Genomic DNA, 23,466 nt, shown 5'->3' with positions numbered 1-23,466 from the left:
TCTAGCGAATTCACCAACTTGTCTGTTCGGACATTATTCATGTCATCCCCCGTGATAGTCCAAGTTGAATTGCATTCGATTTCTTCAACTTTCCAACCACATCAATATACCTCGCAAGCAGACCAAACAGGACCTGAAGTACCTTTCTAAATTAGGGCTCTGGAGAGGGGAGGGGTACTAACAGGAAACATGTTATGCCCAGGAGGTATCTAAGGTCATAATATCCACCATCTTTGATACATGTATCATCAAACATCCTTCCTGACACCCTTACGCCCAAATTGGTTTTCTCACCGACACCAGGTGTAATGGCCGCTAACCACCGCGTCCGTGTTTGACGCTGCCAGATTGATTTCCCTCCTCCCAATTTGTGTCTGATCCGTAATTGTGCCCACAACCAACATTGTAATAATTATGATACTAGGAAACTAATGGGATCAATTTTCCTCCTGATATGGTTGCATCTGGCCCAACAGTGATCTTTAATGGGGATTTTCTAGTAGCCAGGGCCCAGGCTAAAAGACATGAAACTTTGATCCTAAACTTCTGGACTCTCATGCCGCCTCAGACTATGTAACACCATGTGAGGGGCATCAGCTTACGGAGAGAATATCTCTGAAAGTTGAGAAGGCATTTTTGTTTCCCCTGGCCAAACCCTTATGCCGGGTATGACCAGTGAAATATGTGCTACCCATCGACCCCTGAAACAACCTCAGCAATTGATGGTTCCTTTTGAATGAGCCAGTTTAAGGACTTTAAAGTGATACTATGATGTGATTTACAACTTTGCGGAAATACGTCCGTTTTTAATTGTTGATCACAAATGTAAAGCTCAAATTTTCCATTTTTGATTAGATTTATTATAAAATCGCTGAATTTAAACCACCGCGACCGCGAAAATGTTCATGTTGTGACGTCATCAACGAAAACGGCATCGAAGCGAGCCGTCCGGGCGGGATTTAACCATCAATTCCTAGAAAATGTGCATTTCGATTCGAAAACCTTACCGATTTATGAGAAAGTGACGTAGTCATTTGTCAAAAACAGCTAAAACATTATATGGTGAAATTTGACACGAGTTACCCTTTAAACCCTTTTTTTAGGCCCTACATGTGTTGAAGCACAAAACCGTCCTCGTCCTTTGGAAAGACACCAGATATCAATCACTCCATTGATGCGACAAAAGGATGGTTATCATTATGAAAAAATTAAATGAGCACCACTTACATTTCTCAAGCATGAATGCTGGCAGAATCCTCCCTCCTTCAGTTGCTGATCATTACATCAGAATTCCTTCGTCAAATGTGATCACAATATGAACTTTTGACATGAAATTCTAGAAGAGACTTCGCGTGGACCGGACCCCTCATCGATCCAACCACAATAGACAACATCATCAACAATAGCATTTGTGATGTTACGTAACTCCCTCAGTAACATAACCTGACACCCCGAGTCATCAGCACATTCAATTATCCTAATTAACCTTGGTGAGGGCTCTAATTAACGAGGGGCGTTGCTGGGAAATGTTGCTGCCGATGCGTTTCTGATGGGGGAATGGTGTCCCATTGATGGTTCATAGTTTGCAAGTTAGCAACAAATGGGTCTCTAGTAATTTTTAAGCCTGATGATGCCAAACAAATGCCCTTTAGCCCCTTTCCATCGGAATATTATCTTTGTCCAATGATGCTAATTTAACCAGTTTCCACAAAGATTGGTCTGCAACCTTTGTTTATAGTGCAGCATCAGTTCCACTTGCAACCAAGAAGATTAAACAATGGTTGATGTTAACAATGCCAACAAACCCTTAATGAAATACTATCTTAATCCCTTGTTGCTAATTGACTGTCCCTTGTTGCTAATTAACTATATTTCGCCTATTATGCAGTGACTGCGACCCTTGTTAACAGAACATCAGAATGATCAAAATACCAGTATCATCTGTCACAGTTGGTGGAAAATTGATCTCGTTAGTCCCTCTAAACCTCTGACGAGACAGGGTGCGGTACCACTGCCGCCCAACTTAGGGGCGGCCAAGGAATCCAAGACACCATCAATTTGATCCTGTTAGGACAATTTAGTTTAATGAAACGTCATTATCTTGAACATCGGCAATGGTCATTAGCCTTGAAGGAGGAATTGAGCTATTTTCGTGGTCCTCTTTAGCCAATTGACCCCGGGGACCCATGGCGTATCGACCATTTATAGTACCAGAACATTCATCAAACATCAAATGATTACTTTCGTTGTCTCTTCTGATTCACTTTCCAAGGATACTATTCTTAAAGTTGCAGTAGGCCTACTTCCGTAGATCTGATTTTGACCAAGTCAGGATATTCCAAATCAGACTCGGAGCCAAATGCAGAATCCATGCCAGTTTCGAGGAGATTATCATCTATAGAAAAAGTATTGACCAATGTTCTCAGTTGATCAGCCAGAGAATGGGCAAGGTTGGTATAGATGCACTCAAGCCTCATAGCCCCGCATAAAAAATCCTCCCAATTAGGAAAAGCATTCAATTTGCGCTGCAAGTAGCAAAGCAGCATTGAGCGCTATTTCTTAAGTTTCCGTCCCCGAAGTTAGCGAGATGCAACCAGCTCATCATCAGTGGTCATCGAAGCGAGCAAAGAAGATCGATCGCCGTCAGCACGGACATGACTTATTCACAATGTGTTGCAGTAATTGTAGAGCCTTTAAACAAATCGATAATTGGTAAGAAAAGATGCCAAATTGATTATTGGGATTCTCGTACCTAAACGTGCAAATTGCAACCGTCGAATCATTATTCAGGCTTCTGGTCCAAAAAGTCGATCATTAGTTGCACAAAGTGGAAGGAAAGTCGTCAAAAGATAGGCAAGTAATTATTTGTGTCTTAGAAGAGACAACTCATCGATTTCCCATGAACAACTTTTCTACACAACTTCGTCAAACAATGATGCGGCCAGAAAAACTGGCTGACGGAGGCTGTAAAGATGGTAAACTGACACACCCAGGAGAATCAGTACCCCAACTGACAGAGAATCTCATCTTAATGTTGTGCATTCAGGGCAGGCTTTCCAACTTACCGAGTATTGTTGCCTGGAAGATGACTGGGAACCTTGGACATCATATGTGACCCGTCACAGCAAAACCAGGCGCATGTCACTCTTAGCTTGGCAGGTAGAGATTGACTGGTTGTTCATTTCGATGTTGTCAGACTTTTGTGAAATTTGAGTAAAGTGATTTCGTCCATTATCTCCTGGTGTCATTTATAGAGCTTATCTTCGGTGCAACATGCGCCTGGCCTCATTTTGCTGTGATGGGTCACATATGCAAAATTCTGCGGAAATTAACCACTGGGTTTCTTTGGAATACACATAGCACATCAGGATAAGTCAAAGCTTCTGTGGTTGTGAAGACATGTTCGGTGCAGTGAGTCGGACTAGAGGCATCACAGGGTAGGCCTTCTGAACAGTCACCCATTTACAATCTATCCATGAGCTGTAATAGCACCACTCAAAACTCGTCACCGATCATGGTGATACAGTCACCAACAGGGCATGGGGATGAATCAAATCTTGTGTGAAATACGCCATTTACTAACGACAGCCATGCGGAAGATTTGCGGAGTGACGCGGGTATTAGCGGCGATGTTGCTGGCTCAACAGCAGTAACTTGTAGGGATGTGCATTATTGACTAAATAGCCATGAAATGACGATTAGATTACACCTGCCCTGCTGCCGAACACAAAAGATGTGATTGCCACATCAGTGGATTTTAGCCAAGTTGTGCAAGATACGTTTTTTTTCTCATGTCAAAATGGATGATCAGGAAAGCCATTCGAATTATTAGCTTAAAAGTGGCTGCATTTTTTACCATGAGGTATCGTACTGGACATGCTTTGTCTGTAAGGCTGATTTGTTTTTCTCTTCTGAAGTGTAACAAGGAAAGATTGAACTAATCGAATGGCCACAGCCAGATAATAGTCGTGATTAACTCATCTGATACCGTTAGTGTTGAGTAAAGCGTTTTAATTTCTATTGATATGGGTCAGGGTGTGTTCGCGGAAAGGTGGAATCTGGGGGCTGTGTTTTCACCTTCTCTGTCAAGTCTCATCAGTGTCAAAAGCCCTGCATCAAGGATAGCCAAGAGGGTTGGTGTACTAACTGAGAGTTTGCAGGTAGGAATCCTTACTGATCAGCAGAGGTATGAACTTCCGAAGTCATTGAACTTATTGTTCTCTTCTCGCCATAGCAATATCACTAAAGTAGTGGCTGTGAAAATGATACCCGTATTTATCAGCCCTTCAAAATATGTCGATCAGCTACCATATCAGTCCTTTGAGAAAATTCACAACCAGACTGCTGGGATAAGATCTCTTTAATAAGTAACATTGCAGCCCTCCATCTGAAATTCTAATGCAAAACAGGTCAAACATTGTCAAAGGGTTAGGATGCCAATATCACAATGGACTCTGATCTGAGAGGGGGACATAAATTTAAATTTCTCTTCAACATGTTAATTTTCCCACCCACAAGGCTCAAATGGTCTATACAATCAAAGGTTGATTTCCAATTTATGGGCCCTGAAAAACCAGCATGAATGTGCACAAAATCAGCCTGAGCTGCCAACTGGAAAATGAACCGAGTGTTAAGTCAGCTGAACTGAGGCACATTTGACAGGAGTCGACGTTTCAAAATTTGACCTGAAAAAATTCAACTCTGACGTGAAAGTCTTGAAGCAGTGGCTCAGGTGTGACTGGAGCAGACTAACTGGGGATCGATAGAAGACACCATGCTTGTTAACATCAGGGTAGCCTTTGATCCTGTTCGAGCAGACGATCACAGATTGTTCCCAAGTCATTGATGTTGAAGATCTACTAGGGGTATCCACGCCCACAGTGGGTTATGTCCTTGAGGGGATAACAACCATATGACCCAGATTTCATTAGTTTTAACCATTTCAGGCTCCTTGGTCTATTGTTGGTAGGAGGCAACGAGAGCATCACGTACCCTTCAACGACCATGGTGAATGTTAAAGTGGATTTCCTCTCTTCAGGTTACGTTAGCCCATCAGTTTAGCAGTTGTGGTTTGCTGGCACATGATGGTAACTGCACTCCTGACTTTTGCAGCTCAATTAATTGCTTTCTACCAACTCGAATTGATGACTGAAGATGAACTGTTTGAATTTTGAAGTCAGAAACTGCTTCGTCACTATACACCATATAATTATCATCTCAAACAAAAGAAATCGTGTAAAAATTTACAATTCGCACACAATTCATCTGAGCAGAACAGCAAATACCTAATCACTTGTAATTCCATTGTTAAACATGAAATTAGCAACGCTCATCAAACCATGTGAAGAAGACTTTTTTGAGTCCGTTTTTCAGAAACGTTGTCATCTTCTAATAAATTTTGATCAAAAAAACGCAATAGTCATAAGTTTGTCGACGAAGCAGCAAAGTTTTATCATCTCGATGCCACACAGTGGTATAACAATCAGTGCACTCGGCATGAATCAGCGGCAGATAATCGCAGCGCTGACAGGTGAGCTCTAATGAACGAGACAAAAGGAAGTGTTCGTTACTTGTACGTGCTACTTACCTCACACAGTTGGCGCGCGGGTGATTTACAGCAATATTAGCTGATATAAATATAACCATAATCCATCAGGGCTTCATAGGGGTACATTCATGATCCGATTTAGAGATGGAATCTGCGAGTCACATCCAAGGTGGCTGATTAAACTCAGCTTGTATGGACCACGGATTATTAACATTTTTCGTGAATACATTCATGGACATTGTTGGCGCAGGGACAGTTTTCACAGGCACTCAGCGTATGGTTCTCATACAACAGCAGTTAAGTCACAGTGAGTTAAGGGTACAGACAGGATTTTCACAGCAGCAATGAGCAATAAAAATATTGCTTGCCTGTAGGTGACACTCCGATATGCGATAAAATGAAACCAGTTTGTTGTTTACGGCATATTGCAGTGATAAATGATTATAGTCCCAGGTGGCAATGAACATGGATTGATGATTTTTGTCGCATGCAACATTGGCTGCAATAAAACTTTCTTGTCTGTTGCGCACTTTATTAGTCACTTTGCAGGATGCCATGATGGTTCAACTCACAAAGTTACCAGATCTGCAGTGTGGAAGATCTAATTACTTAAAGGCGTACACCATTTATTAAACATGGAAATTTGCAATTGAATTTGAAAACTTCCAATTGTGTAAATATGTACTCGAAAAAATTTCAACAATGCCATGTGAGCTACACTACAGTATTGTGTATAACTGCATTTCTATTTTCCTGGACCACAAATAATTACCAACGGCATACTTCTTTAATGGCTACAAGTGGAAACCTGCCCGGCAACAATATCCCATTGGCATAACCCCTACTTTGGATATTTAGAGAACAATCTCATCAACGTCCACTAATTGTCATAAAAAGCTTAGAAGCCTGGAGTGGGCTATTACAACCTCGCATAAAACACTACAGGTCATTATCGAATAAGGCTTCCAACATTTGCCAAGCTCTCAGCGTGAATGAAACAATAGACGTCATTAATTTCATGTCCAGGGCTATAAAAATCGTCTCTTCGTCCATCTGCTCAAATCTTGTGCCTACCTCATCACTCATAATCCACGGATTATACCATAAATCTGGTAATAATACAATACCATATGCGCAAATTTGCGTAGGAAATCAAAACCGGTACATTGATTTACAGCTGGTTTTGAGAAGTCGCAACAATGCACGTTCACACTCAGTGAACCGGACACAAAGAATTGCCAACTTTTACTCCATATGCTGTGGCTCATTAAAGATTGATATATGCGCCTCTGGTCGGCCCGATTTCATTAGCAATATTGCATTTCGATCCTTTTTACCCATTGTGTCTCGAAATTGATTGTTTTATTATTTATTCATCAGGATCGTGCATTGAGCGATGATTACACTTCTCGAACATTACTGATGTGTTGAGTACCTGTGTGATGCAAAATATAGTGTATTTCTCAAGTTAACCCTTTAGGCCCCAGACGTATTATGGTTAATTCAGCATTTCTAACCTGGTCTTTAGATGGCGCAGGAGAGGCAGGCGGTTTTTGGCGGTATAGCACACTGTAAGGCGGGGCGGTTTGGGCGGTACAAAGCCAAGTGGGTTAACCCTACAATACTATACAGAAATGAGGTATTTGAAAGGAAAATGGCAAATTCAAAGGGTGCATGCAGTCACTTCGTGGTGTTGGAAGAACATCAGGACCAATATCATTTTGTGGTCTACACTGGCTGCAGCTGGAAGTTTGGATGTTTCTCCAAAATTGGATTTGGTACTGACCTTAAGCCGAACCCTTAGAAGTAAAAGGTTTTTGTTTGAGAGCTTTGAAAAACCTTCAAATATTCTTCAGCCAACACAAATAAGCACTCCTAAGATGATTTTTGGGAATAACAGAAATAGGTTTTTGAGATTTGGAAAATCTTCTAAGGGTCTTCCTTCCCAGCAAAAACCTCTACCGGGTGCACATTTGTGTTGGTCAAAGTAAAAAAAACCTTAATTTTGTCGACGAGTACAGCCTTTTTTCCCCAACAGAGCATCAGAGCACCATGCACCAATAGTCGTTGAACGGGAATGAAGTAAATTATTCTTGTTTCCAATGTCCTGACCAGGTAAAAAAACATGACTCAGTATCCGCCGTACCCCCTCCCCTGACTTCCGTACAACCTCCCCTGACTTCCGCATCAAATCGTTGTAAAACACAGATCTTTATCAACTGCGTGACCAAGGAGCGTCAGTAATATCAGTCCTTGGAAAACCCAAGCTAAATGGTTAATTGAACCTTAGGGCAATTTGCAGGACCTCCTTGGACTTTATTACTCGTCAGGACAAATGGAACAATTACGTACAATATCAGAATTACCAAGACATGCTCCGCAATAAATGGAGTTTAGCGGGAATCTCACTGATGAAAAAGTGTTCTGATCCAATGAGAAAGGGCGAGGGTGCGTGCACACAATCGTATCAGGTGCCCAGCGGTGTTTTGCAGATGGCATCTTGCATAATTGCACCGGTCCACGTTCTAAAAAAAAACACAGTATCCCCTTCTATAAGGAGAGGATTATGGCTTAAATGCAGCATCAGGCAAATTGTGGAAAATTTCGTCTGCTTTTGCTTGACAACTTTGCATCAAACGAAAGTCATCCCGACAAGTATCAATGGATGAGCAAGTTGCATCCGTTCGAACTTCCGTTGGGCGGTCGTAAAATAACGCTATCAAAAGATGCCATTTGATGAATGATGGTACAGAAGTTGATGCGTACGCTTGAATTGATTAAGCCGATTCAACCATGAGCTGTTCACGTCATTACCCCGTGACCATAATTACACCATGTCAATTTTTTTTTCCAATAATGCCTTCGGCTCGATACCCCTGGTCGAATCAACCATCAGATAATTCAACAGCTTACAGATTTTTAATTTTTAATTTGAATAGTTTTTAATTTTAAGAATTGTGTAATCATAAATCTGATGAGCTGGATTTCAAACCTTGATTGAAACAAAGAAGAGCACATTGTATTTTTAAAAAGAGAATTGTAACAGCATTTTCGAAGACATTTAGCATCAAATTGATTCAAACAACAGGGCGTTCCAGAAAGAATGCCAAGAAAATTTTTCTCGAATTCACTTGGAAATTAGACTACTCGGTACTAATGTTGTTCATGTCCAATGTCATAGTGTTCGGTTTTTCTTTGGACAAAATGGAACTTTGTAAACAAGATATCATCCAATTCCTGTGACACTCCAGGTCTTAAAGTGTGTGCCCTTTCAAGACTTCCAAAATACCGTGAAAGAAGACGAAGGCTAAAATGCTCTTACCTCGCTGTCATGGATGTGTTCATTGGCAGAGAGTAAATCAAACCCGTTCATGCCATCTGGGTCTACAACTGTTGGAACCTAAAGAAGAGAGAATTTCATTAAATGAAATCATGCTACAAGATACAAGTCATCTGGGTTAGCCAATACCCCATATCCCATCCTGTCCTAAACTTAAATCATGATTTCAGTCCCACAATTGCTTTGCCAGACCTTCGATCGTTATGGCTGATATGTTTCAATTTCATAGCCCCAAGCTGTTTAAAAAAAATTGAACATGCATTTCCGCCAGAGTTCCTGGGTTTACTGGTAAAAAGATTTCAGGAAGATCAGACCCAAAGGCTACTGCCAACAACTTCATTTGCAACTTGTCCCAGATATTTTTTCATAATTCTGATGAATTAACAAATGAGGAGCTGTCCGTTTAATCAATTGATTCATTAGGACATTTCATTCCAGGTGACAGGTCGAATCTTGATTGGCTCGAAACCTTTAACAAAAGAAGTCAAAATGTGTAAACCTCAAGTATTTTTTTCAAGATAGTGTCTTTAGACAAGACTGGTTTTTAACTCATGGAGTTCAAAAACAAAAAGTAAAACTTTTTAGAAAATCCAGCTCACTTAGGTTTGTGGCAACAGAGTAATGAAGGTCTTACACTTTTTGCTTTTGGTGTCAACAGCCCTGCTATGAAATTGCCTTACATGCTTCTCCTGAGCATCTGATGAGGCAGTCTCTTTTATAGTATGACATCAACCAGAAGTTCAACAATCAGCTGAATTTACCTCTCTGCCATCAATTAATATCAGTGTCTTTCTGTCCGGCTGAAAATGGCAATGACCCCTTTCACACCCCTGCCAAACTGAGCAGGACAAAAAGTGCCAAAGAAGACCCCCTGGGTATTCTACATCAGAGCAGAAAAACGCCCTCACCATTAATAACTCTGTGAATTAACACACCCACAAATTTTCAATATTTTGATAATGATTAGAGTCAATTTTGGTGCGGAACATCCAAAAACATATTGCCTCCCAGTCGCAATGAAAGTCCAGATGATATTGAGGTCCTTTGCAGAGACTTCAATCAAACATCTGGCATGTCTGGGAAATGCAAGATTTCACTCCTCTCATTTCAAATCTGAAGATGAAATGTTCTCAATCAAGTTAACAAGAGAAAACTTTTAGCGGGCAGACGCCCAATGTTTAATGAGATTAACTCCCTGATCGCACCAATACGTCCAATTAGCAGACGACAAGATGACATCACATCGTCAGGTGCCGGTGGACAGGTCCCCAAGGGGTCTTAAGAATGAAATGTTAATGAAGTCCCCATGAACGTAATAAACTGGGCATTACCCTTACCATTCTGAAATTTAATTTATCAACCCTATTGTCCGCCCTAGCATATGTGTTGGCTTAATATTTGGATTATTTGATTCCCCAGTGGACCTGAATCGGGACGGTCGCGTTCTGAGTGAGGACGCTATAATAAAAATAGGAAGTCAACAGGGTGGATTTTGATGATTAATAACTGGCTTGCAGTAGCAGATGTTGACGTATTTAACGATGTCCTCTAGCAATCTGGTCACCACAACTGACAGATTACATCCGGATTATCTGCACTTCTGGATAATGCCGTTGACAAATCTAATTAAAACGCCTGGGAATTGTCACCTGATTTGAAATCCGTCAAATCTTTCCAATTGTCGATTGTTAATCGCTGTAATTATGAATCAGATTATGATAAAGTCATTTTTTTGAGTGGAGACGAAACTGTACAGATACGTGTGTACTCAGCAAGATGAAATTGACAACAGAGATCAGGTCTCATTCAAGAAAACCAAATCATTTTTTATAAATTTTAACAAGATTAAGATACAGATCATCATGCACACAACGATTTTCCACCTGCCCAGCGCTCTTAAAAATAAAGAGTTTTGAGCATATAGTTTTAGGGTTTTTCAGCCATAACAAATATGCACTGCATCAATGTTTTTGAGATAACTGATACCCTGAATGGTTTTTGAGTTTGTGTCCTGAAAAACTTCTAGCGGGTGCTTATTTGTTTTAGCTAAAAATCAGTTGGCATTGAACTTCACCTCGCTAATGTCACACTACTTATGTTTACTGAATGATGAATTATTCAACTATTATTAACTACAGTAGAACCTCTCTATTTAGGAAACCTTCGGGACTGGCCAGTGCTGTCCTTAATAGAGAGGTGTCCTGATTCAGATTGGAGACGTCAAATTAAACGGAAACAACCAATTTGGGACCAAAATTCGTGTTCATAATTGAGAGGGTGTCCTTAATATAGGGGTGTCCGCTAAGAGAGGTTCCATAGGAATTAACGTTTTTCATTACTTTGGGCACAACAAAACTAAAATTCAGGCTCATGGGCATCTCAGATTTGTTTCAAAAAGTTTCCCCACGAACCCTCAAAAAGTTAATCACAAGGGTTAAAAATTGTGCGGTTTAGCACTCAACAGCTCCATAAAGCTTGAGGTTGTATTGAGTCGGCTAATTCCATCTTATTTCTCTCAAGGTAGCCCTAAACTAATAGACATTTTATTAGCTTCGATTCCCTCTATTGTCTTTGGTCGATTTGTTTGATTGGCTGCTATTCTGCGATGTGGAGTTTCATTGTTCGCCTGCATGTCAACTCCGACGATAAAGTGCGCTGGTCCAGATGACTGCGTCCCATTCATTTTAGACATCGGAGCTTGAAATGAATTACAACTCCATTTGTATTAATATTTGCAGAATTGGAGCACAGCTTGTGACTGGGTGATGAAAATTCACAAAGATTAATTAATACTTTATGGCTGCGAATTTCTTTTTCACTGGTTGAATATCGTAGTGTTGATGTAAATTCACAGAAGATTTGGAAGCTCAAGTTTTATGAATTACAACTCCATTCGTATTTATATTTGCAGAATTGGATCACAGCTTGTGACTGGGTGATGAAAATTCACAAAGATCAATTAAAACTTTATGGCTGTGATTTTCTTTTTCACCGGTTGAATATCGTAGTGTTGATGTAAATTCACAGAAGATTTGGGAGCTCAAGTTTTATATCTTCTTCAGGGTGGACTTAAAGGGGAACTGTAGGCATGAGATAGGGATACAATTGAGGGTCTCTAAAGGTACATACATGCAATCAATATTGAACCCTGCCATTTTTACTGGTTTTTATTCCTCCATCACAGCAATAAATGTCACCGCAACAAAAATCACTCATTTGCGGGATACTTTAGCTATACAATTATGTAATGAGTTTTTGATGTAACTCCTAAATTCTGCATAGGAAATAACTGTCGGGACGAACAACCCGTCATACAATTCAAAAATAATCAGTCATTCTTTGTCCTCCCCTGGGCCACCAGATTTCCTCCAATCAGTCGAGACCCAGCGGCTTTCTCCGGCGACGGGTTAATTACGCTAAGCCTTAATCACAGCTCGAACGGTACCGAGAAATATTCCATCAGCCACGGAAAGGAAATGAGGACTGGAAGTATCCACGTCCTCGTGGCTAAGTCCGTTATTAATCGCAATAACGAGGCAAGATTTATAAGAAATGACGTTTTATAGATTCAAAGGGATAATTCGATGACGTGTACTCCAGCGAAATGATAAATTTATAACCATATTTGAAGCATTATGGCGGATATTATTGTCATCTTGTAAAATTACGTCGAGGCAAGTTATTCCACTTAATTAGACTCGAATAATATTTGCTCAGGAATCGAGATTTGCTCAGGTGTACAGCGTATCTCGTCATTTCCTCGACGTGAATTTTATTGTTTGGATTTGTTACCGTGGTAACTTCATCAGCAGCATAGAGTTACTACATGTAAGTAAAGGTTAACGACATGTTTAAGATTCGAAGATTTATGATCTTTTTATGCAAATTGGGAGGTATAACAATGAGAAGTGATACAAAAGATAAAGCAACATATAATTTCATGTACCGTATTTTGCTGCGTATAAAACGCACCGGGGTATAAAGCGCACCCATTGAGTCCGTAGACAAAATCCAGACATAAGGCGCACCTACGTATAACACGCAGTACTTCTGAGATGCCCCCTGCCTATCTTTCCTTCGTAAAAGCCTCGCTTTGATGTTTTAACATCAAAGCGAGGCTTTAAAAATCATGGTGGCACACGATCAGCTGATTTATCGATTTGGATTTATCTCGCATCTACGCTCTGAATATTGCCGCTAAGGACCCTCAAAAACATTTATAGAAGTAACTGAAATGATAATTAGGATACTAATATGTATTGCGTACAGAACAGGCGAGTTAGCATCGGTGAACTATGCAAAGTGCATCGATATTCCCGATTTTTCTTTCGTGCAAAAATATAAAATGCGCCGACTTGGTTGCGAGCCAAAAAAGCCGTCAAAAGAAATGAGTTGATGGAAAAAATCTTGTGATCATTCGGTGGCTTCCTAGGTCTAGGCCATAGATAACACGCACCTTCGTATAACGCGCACCCCCCGATTTGAGGGCTTTCTTGGGTCAAAAAGCTGCGCCTTATACGCAGCAAAATACGGTAGGCTAAGATGTTGTCAGCTTTCCCAACTTTCAAATGTCAAATCCGGGTTTTAAAGATATGAAGATTATTTTTTACTGAATTGAAATATGAAAATTTACAAATATAAACAATTTCAGAGTTTGCAACAAATCATCAAAAGATCATAAACTGTGGACTGTCTCAGGATCATTGAAAAATTGTGAATTTTTTCGCAAAGATTATGAGTAAAATGGCATTAAGTCAATTACGGACAACGCTAATGATTTTCTGTAAGGTATACCCTGGTAAACTATTTAAAAAGTTAAAAGCTTACAGAATTGAATTAAATCTTTGATATCACGATATCTTTGATGACATTTTTTAAGCTCATCTCATCATCGGATCAGATCATCTTCAAATGAACAATGGGTCTTCATTTCAACAATGGATCGTAAAAATTAGCTTTATGATTTCATTAAATCTTCTCCATTTTTGAAGGGATTGTACTTCTTAGAAATTGTTTATTCTCAAATTGACCATGCTACCACAAAGTAAGGCTAAACGACTGTATCACAGCAGGTTGGCCCAAACCTGCCAACCGAAATTTCCAAGACAAAAAACATTTCGAGAAACAGACAGCAGAACATGGCGACTACATGTAGGTATGAAAGAAGAGGATCTAAACAAATTCGTCAGCTGGAGTATGTACCCACCTTTTCCAAAATAAAGTCCTGTGGCCTCTTCCAGTGTGTCACTTTCAAACTATTCGGTACAATCACCTTCCCGTCTGGGTCCTCAAAGAAATGCTGCACCTGAAAAAATACAACAAAAGTAGCAGACCATAATTGCACAAGCTTGAAGGCCGAGATATTGTATCTGTCACTGAAGTGAAGTTTAAAAGTTACAAACCCTTACCGAATCTGAAAAACTGAATTGTTGGCTGATATCATTTTGCCAAACTGATTTAATCCATTTCACGAGAAGAATTGTCAGCATTTTTCTACAAATGGCTCATTTTTGGTGAAGTACTTTCTGATTCTGGCGAAATGAATTGCATTCACAACATGTAAAATACTAGCGTTTAGAAACTTTTGCCCCTAAGAAACGTTGACAGAGCAAGTGGTCCCTCATCTCGTCATTCACCACAAACAATGTCAGCTAAAAGTAAGATTCATGGAAGTACATATGTAAACCGCTATTGAAATGATTAGAATCTAATTCTAATAATAAGCAATGAGACAAAAGATTATTACACTGTAAGGGAGTTAATCCATGTACTAACATGAATCTTAGGAGACTATCAAAATGGAAAAGGGCCAGTCTTTCAAATTAGAAACGAGGTCACCCTTAGGATCACGAACGTGCCTCGTCATATCATTAGCCCTTAGATCAACAGTTTCCTAAGACCGTTTCCAAGGCATAAAAGGACCCCTGGGCCGGCAAACGACCCCCCTTCTGTCTCCCAGTCAGGTTCATGAGATCGCATAGCTTGTCATTGGTTACCGGACAAAGCAACCCAAAATTTACAAGATGACTATTTTCGTTTACGAGTAGGCCACGCGACTCTGCACTCGTCGAATGAAACGCCGCCGAAATTCAACAATACGCTATGCAAATGAACGGCAAATTTATCCACTTCTAGCAATAATGGTTTTACCACGGGCATCTCTCTTGGAACAGGAACCCACCATGGCCTTCGGGGGAAAAATTGGTAATTAAAATCAACAAAGTGATCAGAGGCCGATTGTGGTTCGCGCGTTGTGACAGGGACCCCACCCGTGGTTGGCGCGCGACAACGAACCTGAGATCAGCGTAGGGTCGAGGGTAAATATTTGATAAGGATCAGGCACGCTAACGAGCTTATGCTCCTCATTAACGAGGAATTTATGTCCTTTGTCTTCGTGCAGTGAAAAATAAAGCTGAATTTGTAAAGAATAAGGATGGTCACTTTATCGATGATTTCCAAACACTCAAAGGCACCATAAGACATCATCTTTCTTATCTCATCTTGTCCTTTTGCAAATTATAAGTCGAAAGTCTTATATGCAGCTGTCCGTGTGACATGTGTGATTAGAATAATGTATCAATGATATTGAATGAGTGCATGAGAAAATGTTAAAGTACCAATGAGTTGGATTTGGAGACGAAATCTGAGGATTTCATCCATGAATAAGGTGTAGGAGTCTCTGATTGTAAGACAGTGGGGAGGGATTCTAAGTCACTCTTAGTGGTGGATAAAACTACATCGGACATGTTAGAGAGGATAAAACGATGAAGATGAGATGATCATCATGCACTAAACAGGTTACATAATACAAGACCTATGACTTTTGGACAAAAACAACCATTGAGTTCTCCCGACACATGACAAGATAGTGGAATCTTTGATTGTAAATATCGAGGAGGGTATCTAAGTCACTCTTCCTAGTGGTAGATAAAACTCCCTGAGATAGGATACAAAGATGAAGAGCTGATGATCATTATGCACTAGACCACAAAACGTTTAATTTTTTGGACAAAAACAACCACAATGTCCTCCCGACTCATGACAAGATGGTGGAATCTTTGATAGTAAATAGCGAGGAGGGTATCTAAGTCACTCTTCTTAGTGGTGGATAAAACTACTTGAGATAGGATAAAAAGATGACATGATAATTATGCACTAAACCACAAGACTTGTAATTTTGTAAAAAGAGCCATCACACTCATAAGTGTCCCCATCCCCAAGCATGACAAGATCTTTGCAAAATTACCACCCCGACCGAAAGATTCTGTGAACAAGGTATCAGTGGTTTTATCTCCGATTGTAAGACTCGGAGAAGAGGGTATCAGCCACTCTTAGTGGTGTATAAAGCTACTCGAGATAGGATAAAAAGATGAAGAGCTAACGATCATCATGCGCTAAACCACGAGACATGCTCAAGTGCGACAAATCCTGAAAGTAGCGCAGCATTTTGTGCATAATTAATGCTAGCGAGTGTTTTGGAGTATCAATCCACTATCCAATGCTAGCCTGAAGATACGGCAGACAAGTTTTGAGAGATAGCATTGGGAAAGCACAACCAACTTAACAATGTTGTGCGACGCTGCCAGAAATGGACACTAGGACCATGTTATCTTTTGCAGCAATTCTGAAGGAAAGTCATGTGAACTTGAATTTGATTTTGAATTTAGAATTTTTGAATTTAGAATTTTTGAATTTTGAATTTGAATTTGAATTTTTTATTGAGACCTTTGTATAAAGGTACATGAAAACTCAATTACAATACAGTTGATGTCATTACCTACTGTGACATCTTAGTCATCTATTGTCATGTCGATTCCAGCAACGTTCGTATATACATGTATACCATGTTCCATCGAACCAAGTCAAACAACCAAGGAACTTTCATATATTTGGAATCTGGTTAGAACTGCTAGCAGGCCTCAAATAAAAAAGTTATTGAGGCACCCATTTTAGCCTCAGGTATTGGAAAATGTAGTGGAAGATTCAACAGGGCACGAAGGCCATTTTGGAGTGCAGAAAATGCCATGGCAGAAGTGGCCTTGGTTAGATTTGAGCAATGGATGATCATGAGATTTAAAGGTTGACTAGGTAGGTCAGATTAAGTTACATAAAGTCACCAATAGAGGTCTCACAGTACATGAATATCAAAACTATTTATACTTGTACTAATGGTATGATCATCACTGAATCATACAAACTGAGGCCTCTAAATGTGCCAATCTGACCCCCAATAGTCTCCCTTTAAACCCTTGATATGACCTTTGAATTATTCTAGGAGGAGTGTTACATGATTCTTCTTTTGCTCCACATGGCTGACAGCTAGAGTGGCCAATAAGAATGTTACTTGCTAAACTATGTACCTTAGTACTGTTACCAGAAGAACAAATATCGTTTTATAAAGCAAGGGCGTTATAATGTTGGATTTAGTTTTTAAATTGCCATGAAATAGGGGAACCAGATGGCTTTTTAAAGCTTGTTTGAAAGCAGGATGATAGCTATAACTCCAGCACACTGATGCAATTATTTGCGAAAAATTCTAAGATTACAAAAATACAAACATGCGAAAACTGAGAATTTGACTTTGAATTTAAAATATATCTTGTGACTAAATAGACAAGCTAACAAATAATTGCTCGAAATGTGCCAGTGATTTTGTTAAGGAAGATGTCAGTATTTATACCGGTACCTGGCCCGGGACCTGGAAGTATGCAAATTTTAAAGTGTGGATGAAAAATTGTCTTTAATTTGAAACTTGACCTTTTTATTGCCCGCCTCGGTATAAACTTGTCAAAAAACCTGCCTCGAATGTCTGCAGAATTGATTTGATACTTCATAACCCATGAAAAATAGCAAAAAATTGCTTATTTTATAAACCTTTGTTTGGAAACATTAAATTAAGACCAAGGCATGCAATAACAGCAGTGGTTCATCACTCAGAACCAATTCATCTTTCACGTCTTTCTGCATGATTCACGGCAAACTGGCGGAACGGTCGAACAACGCCTACACCACAATTACAAAACTCTGGAAGACACTGGCGATCAATCCATGGCCATGTTTTGCTGCCGGACAATACCTAATGGCTATTTAATTGACGTTCTCGCCACGGCATGCCCAGCGCCCCCGATGACCAATTTGTCAAGCGAGACGCGGCTCAGATTCTGATTAGGCTGCTGGACCACTTAGGGTGGATAACTCCGGACCTGCTGCTGAGCCTGTCAACATACGTTACAAGTCAAACCACTCAAATTATAAATCATCGTGGGGTTCACCTGTAATCACGGGTGCAAATATGGTGATTCTGGACTAATTTCTTCTTGTTCTTTATGGGGTATTCTGGTAAATTAATTGCCAAGGCAGCGATCAAGATAGTCAGAGTCAGAAAATACACTTTCAACTGCACTGCCACTGGTTACTATCGATTTTACATCTCATAGACTAGATTGTTTCTTCGATTAAAAAATTGGTGATTTTGAGATTCACGGCAGATTTTTAGTGAAAAGTTTTATTCTTACAATTATGTCAAACCAATTTAGACTGAACTGATAATTAAAACATGTTGCACATCAAAATAAAGCGCAAATTCACAAAGCTATTTATCTTTCTGAATCTGTGGTGATTGATTTTATCAATGGTGGAGCAACACAACAGTCCAACAATATAGGGACCATCAATTTGAACATTGTTATAAACCACAGATGGTATTCAGTTTTACTTTTACTATAGATGCTGATTTTATCATTGTGATCACTTTTAGAAGACAAAGTGTGACAAGTTTTATACCGAATGGTTGGGCAATATTATAGACATGCATGGTTATGATAACAGTATTACGCAATGAATGTCTACGGTAAGATGGTACAAAGCCCTGGTACATTTATAGCCTCTGTGTGCATGAATGTAGGGGATCGTAGGGGCTGTAATTGTACTAGGACTATAATTGTACTTCTAGGGCTAACTGTACCAATTTACCTTACATGTAGTTAAGTGGTAGAACCAGATATTTACAAAACACTGTTGCTGTAATTGTACCCCTTTACCTTACATGCAGTTGAATTGAATGGTAAATTTACAAACGACACCAGTAAATGTCTCTACCTACCACTGGTGATTTCCCTTTATCCTTTTCCTTGCCTTTGTGTGCAACATCCTGGAAAGACAAAAGAACATCTTTATGCAACTTCAACATTTCTAAACCTTAAAACAGATTGTGACTATGTCTCAACCTGAGGGACCGATTGTGACTATGTCTCAACTTGAGGTCGATTGTGCGAGGAGTATGTCTCAACATAAGGGTGATTGTGCCAAAATGTCGACATCTAACGACCAATTGTTCAGCCAACAGCCCAACAAGAGGATAGAGCTGCACCAATGTCTATGTCTTCAAACATCTTGAGACAAACTTTTTGTTGGAGACAAGTTTTGCAAATATCAACGATTCGCAACTTGAGGTATGAACATGTCTTGTTTAACCCTTTCGCTGCGCCGCTCAAAATTATTTCAATATTGATTCCTTGCTGCCCCCAAAATACTGTAAAAGCCAATTTTAACATAGGTAACTTTGAGGCCAATATACAGCCTGAAGGAGAAAAGATAGAGCTTTGGACTATTGGAAAAGGTTGTTCAGGACAGCATGGACTTTCAAATTATGCATTTGTCAATCACCTGAAATTATGTTAATTAACTAAATAACGCTAATTAGTATTAATCAACGAGGAGAAAAACACCATTTTTCATCTTGACCCAGGCTATCACTATCATCCCCCTCGGACCCTGAATCATGCACACTTTCAATCCCCATGCACGCTGTGTACATCGGCATTATGTTCAGAATCATAATCACTAATCAGACTCGTCTTCTAACGCCTCGAATTCACTATTTCATCAATTATTGATTCTGCAGTTCGTTGAACACGTGACTGAGGCATTTAAATTTGTTTACAAAACTTTGGACTCAAAATATCGCCTTAACTTTGAATAAAAACACCGAAGTTTTCACCTAGAAATCGGAAGTTCTAGCGGTAAACAACATGGCAGGACACCTAGCGACAAGTTCCTGTACTAATTTGCTATTGAAAACATCGTCTGATTCAGGTCTCTCCCAAGTCGCAGTTCTGCGTACATCCGCACAGATCGGAAATTTTTTTTGGTCGCAAAAATGCGTACATCCGCAGCGAAAGGGTTAAAGGGGACAAGATTGACACGAGATTTTCAGATGTGTTGGATTCTCATGCAAAAATGGCTTCAAGCAGGAACATGACTTCTCCTAAACTGGTCACTGAAAAACTCATCTAACTGCTTCAAATACTTCGCTTGGACAGAATTTTAAGTTTTGTAAATGTCTTCCAAAATCCCCTCGCAACACTTGTGGAAATCACTACCTGTATAAGATCAGTAAGACTCTAATTGTTGCGGCACATGGTGGAGAAGGGACACACTATCCTGTTGCCACTTCATCCCCAAACCCAAGTTGTTCCTTTAATATTACACAAAACTGGTTGTGATCAGTGTCTCAGAGTGACTAACATAACTTTATTGTCTAACAGTGACAGTCAGTGCGTGTCAACTCTGGCCAGCACTCCCTAACCTTGGGCTGATGAGATGACACACCATGCTATCAGGACCATAACCCTGATGCTAAACCTACGAAACCTGATCAGCAAACTTATTACCTCATGCTAAAGCCAGATATGGGTGACAATACCAACACAATGTTTTTTAGCAAACAACCCCGTACTGAATCCATCACATCCAAAAATGCATCTCCACCAAACTTGCCAAAAAATTTGCATAGAGAACTGTGGATTTTTGTATGATCAGCCTGGGGAAGACACGATGAAACGGACTGTACAAATACCTTTGAGACAACTGACACCATGAGGCCATTTCAATTTGCAATCAAAAGATATATCATGGAGGATTATGAGCATTTTGAACTTATGGGAGCCGAACCTGACGGTTATAATCCACGGAGGATGGCACGGCCGTTATCCAAACATCGTGAACAAACCTTGTGGCATCCATCGCAAGATTCAACATTTACTTTCCGTGGACGATTAATGCAGGCAAACACTGCATCAATCGTTTCATCGTTTGAGCAGTATCGGGCTACTCGGTCGATTTATGGCTGGGGCGATGAATCCTTTTGGAAAATATCAGGTTTGTTAGGATTGGAGAACAAAAGTTAGCGGGTACCAAATCTTCAAAAGCAAGCTCGGATGCAGATTAAGTCAAGTAAGACTAGCACGCCACGTTTTCGACGAGACCTCATCAGGAAATGACAAGTCTTCAAGAGTACAAACGAAAATTTGAAGAATACTGATTTTTGAACTTTGCTTAGGAGCTGCACACTTAGCAGCAACCCTGGCGAGAACCATGGATTGATGTCCTGATGAAGCGGCATGGCTTTGAAAGAACCAAAATTCCTGGCTCTTCACAACACAACGACAAGTTTGAATATTTTAAAGTCTGTCGGATGACTATGGACGCGGTCCTAGTACCTGAGTGTCTATGCTAGCTAAGGGCAAGTAAAAGATCCCACACAGGTGGACACTGTCACAGTAGCATATCGTGGACTCCTTACCTCTGGCAGAAAACAAAGTGGGTTGTGACGCTGGTGATAATGATGATGTGTTATAGAAACTTTGGAAAATATCAAACCAAGCTAATGAGCATCTTGTGATTAATTGAAAACCTTTATTTCTTAGGTTCTCTAGTCTATGTTTTAAAGAATAAGAAGATCAAACGCGAGGCAAATCCAGGACTTACCCATCTTTCTGCATTGACGTCTGCATCGCTCCATTCCGGCCAAATGACGAACTTCTGCCTCTTGGCGCCATCTTGTGATCCGCCAACACTCGCGGCGATTGACGCGGCTCTGAAAAAGACAAGAAAGAAAAGGCGTCAAAATACATCCAAGATGGAACATTGGCTACACTATAACCTCCATAAGCTGATACCTCTCTAATAGGACACGAGTTTTGGTACAGTTTGACCTCTCTAAGTCTAATCAGGCATGTCAGGACACTACTCGACTAAGGACAGTACTTGTCCGTCACGAGGACGTCCTTTAGACTTTTTAGAGAGGTAGTACATGTAAGTATACCTGATTTTCTGAAATTAAAATCTGATAGTCCAAAAATGTCTGAAATAGAAACTGAATAAATGATTTGACTATAAATTACACCAACAACCATGCATTTAACACACTGACTGCACAACAGAGATTATTCAAAAGTACCTTAGAGTACCTAGTATTGACACCAAATAGAGAATACTGCCAAAAATCTATCTCAAGGCACGTACTCACCCAGGTCTTGCAACCAGCATCCCCTTATCATAAAATCCTGACTAAAATGTTGTACAAGTAATCTACCTTGATGTAGATTTCTGATTATAATTTACAACAGATCAATCTCACTAAGGTGACTACATAAGTCCATTTTCATCGTGGCTGTATTTAGACTAATCAGCCGGCATAGCAACCGTTGAAAGGCACAAGGCAACCGGTGAAAGGCACAGGATTTTAACAAACACCTTGCTGCGTATAGTACGTGCTCAATTAAGTGGCTGGAGGATTTCCTGCTAAGTGACGGCCAAGGTGGTCTAACAAGGGCAAGGACAAAAATTAAAGGTCAGGCAGCACATAAGATCAATCACTGCGGCCTTTAAAAGCCTCTGCTGTTGGCCAAAACTTTGAAAATTTCCACGAAGGCTGATCATTGGATTGCTATTCAGTTTTGACGCCATGATAAGTGACAGTCTTTTTTTCTTTCTTAAGATGCAGTATTCAAAAGTATCTGTGGGAGAGTGGATAGAGAACTGGGCTCGTAATCAAGGGTCAATCAATCAATCGATGTCAATCAATCAATCAATCGATGTCAATCAATCAATCGACGTCAATCAGTCAATCAATCAGCACTAGTTGGAATCACCGCTGTTTCATCTTTGAATCCTTGAGCAAAGCACTTAACCCAACTTGCTCCTCTCCAGCCAGGAGTGAATAGGTGCCTAGATGACATCAGTAGCCGTGGATGTGGAGTCCTTGCACTGAGAGGCAGCTGGACTATACTCCCTCCCTGGGGAATTGAGCTTGAACAGGAATGTACAGCCAAGAGGCTAGGGCAATAATATGGCAAAGCGCTTGTGAGTTGAACCAAATGTTAACCGAGTATAAGCGCTATTACAAATGCTCAATAATACTTAAATATTCATAACCAAAACCCAATACAGTTGAACCTCCCTCAGCGGACACCTCTCTAATAAGGACACTCTCTCTATTAAGGACACTAGTTTTGGTCCCAAATTGTCAGCTGCCATTCAATTTGACCTCTCTAATCAGGACACCTCTCTAATCAGGACACCTCTCTATTAAGGACAGTACTTTTCAGTCCGAGGGTGTCCTCAATAGGGAGGTTCTACTGTATTAACTAAACAGGCGGCTGAGTTATTAAATGTGATGGACAACACCTATGATGTAGCTTAGGTTCCTGATGACGGCAAGCTGACACCGCTATGGCCAACACAATGGGTCGCCAAGAATCGATAATGTATGCTACAACAGGCAACTGTTGTTATC

At 40.2% G+C, this 23,466-nt stretch overlaps 1 protein-coding gene across 21 annotated transcripts in view; it reads right to left on the bottom strand.

Moving 5' to 3' along the window:
- Window positions 1-23,466, bottom strand: part of LOC135487393 (androglobin-like) — a 122,504-nt gene that overhangs the window by 64,921 nt on the left and 34,117 nt on the right. For 19 of the 21 annotated variants that reach the window (XM_064770997.1, XM_064771007.1, XM_064770993.1 and 16 more), the window contains exons 2-6: window positions 21,657-21,765; window positions 18,991-19,038; window positions 17,575-17,586; window positions 14,095-14,193; window positions 8,871-8,948 (exon numbers count right to left, since the gene is read on the bottom strand). In XM_064770997.1, coding sequence (XP_064627067.1) covers window positions 8,871-8,948; window positions 14,095-14,193; window positions 17,575-17,586; window positions 18,991-19,038; window positions 21,657-21,765 — 346 coding nt within the window. Of the gene's footprint in view, window positions 1-8,870; window positions 8,949-14,094; window positions 14,194-17,574; window positions 17,587-18,990; window positions 19,039-21,656; window positions 21,766-22,197; window positions 22,250-23,466 lie in introns of those variants that run through there. The other 2 variants (XM_064771009.1, XM_064770996.1) reach the window with 2 other exon arrangements.

The sequence above is a fragment of the Lineus longissimus genome, chromosome 5 (assembly GCF_910592395.1).
Source record: "Lineus longissimus chromosome 5, tnLinLong1.2, whole genome shotgun sequence".
In the NCBI taxonomy this organism is placed as follows: Eukaryota; Metazoa; Nemertea; class Pilidiophora; order Heteronemertea; family Lineidae; genus Lineus; species Lineus longissimus.
Note: the sequence above shows the minus strand (reverse complement) of the source record. Positions and strands in the feature narration are given on the sequence as shown.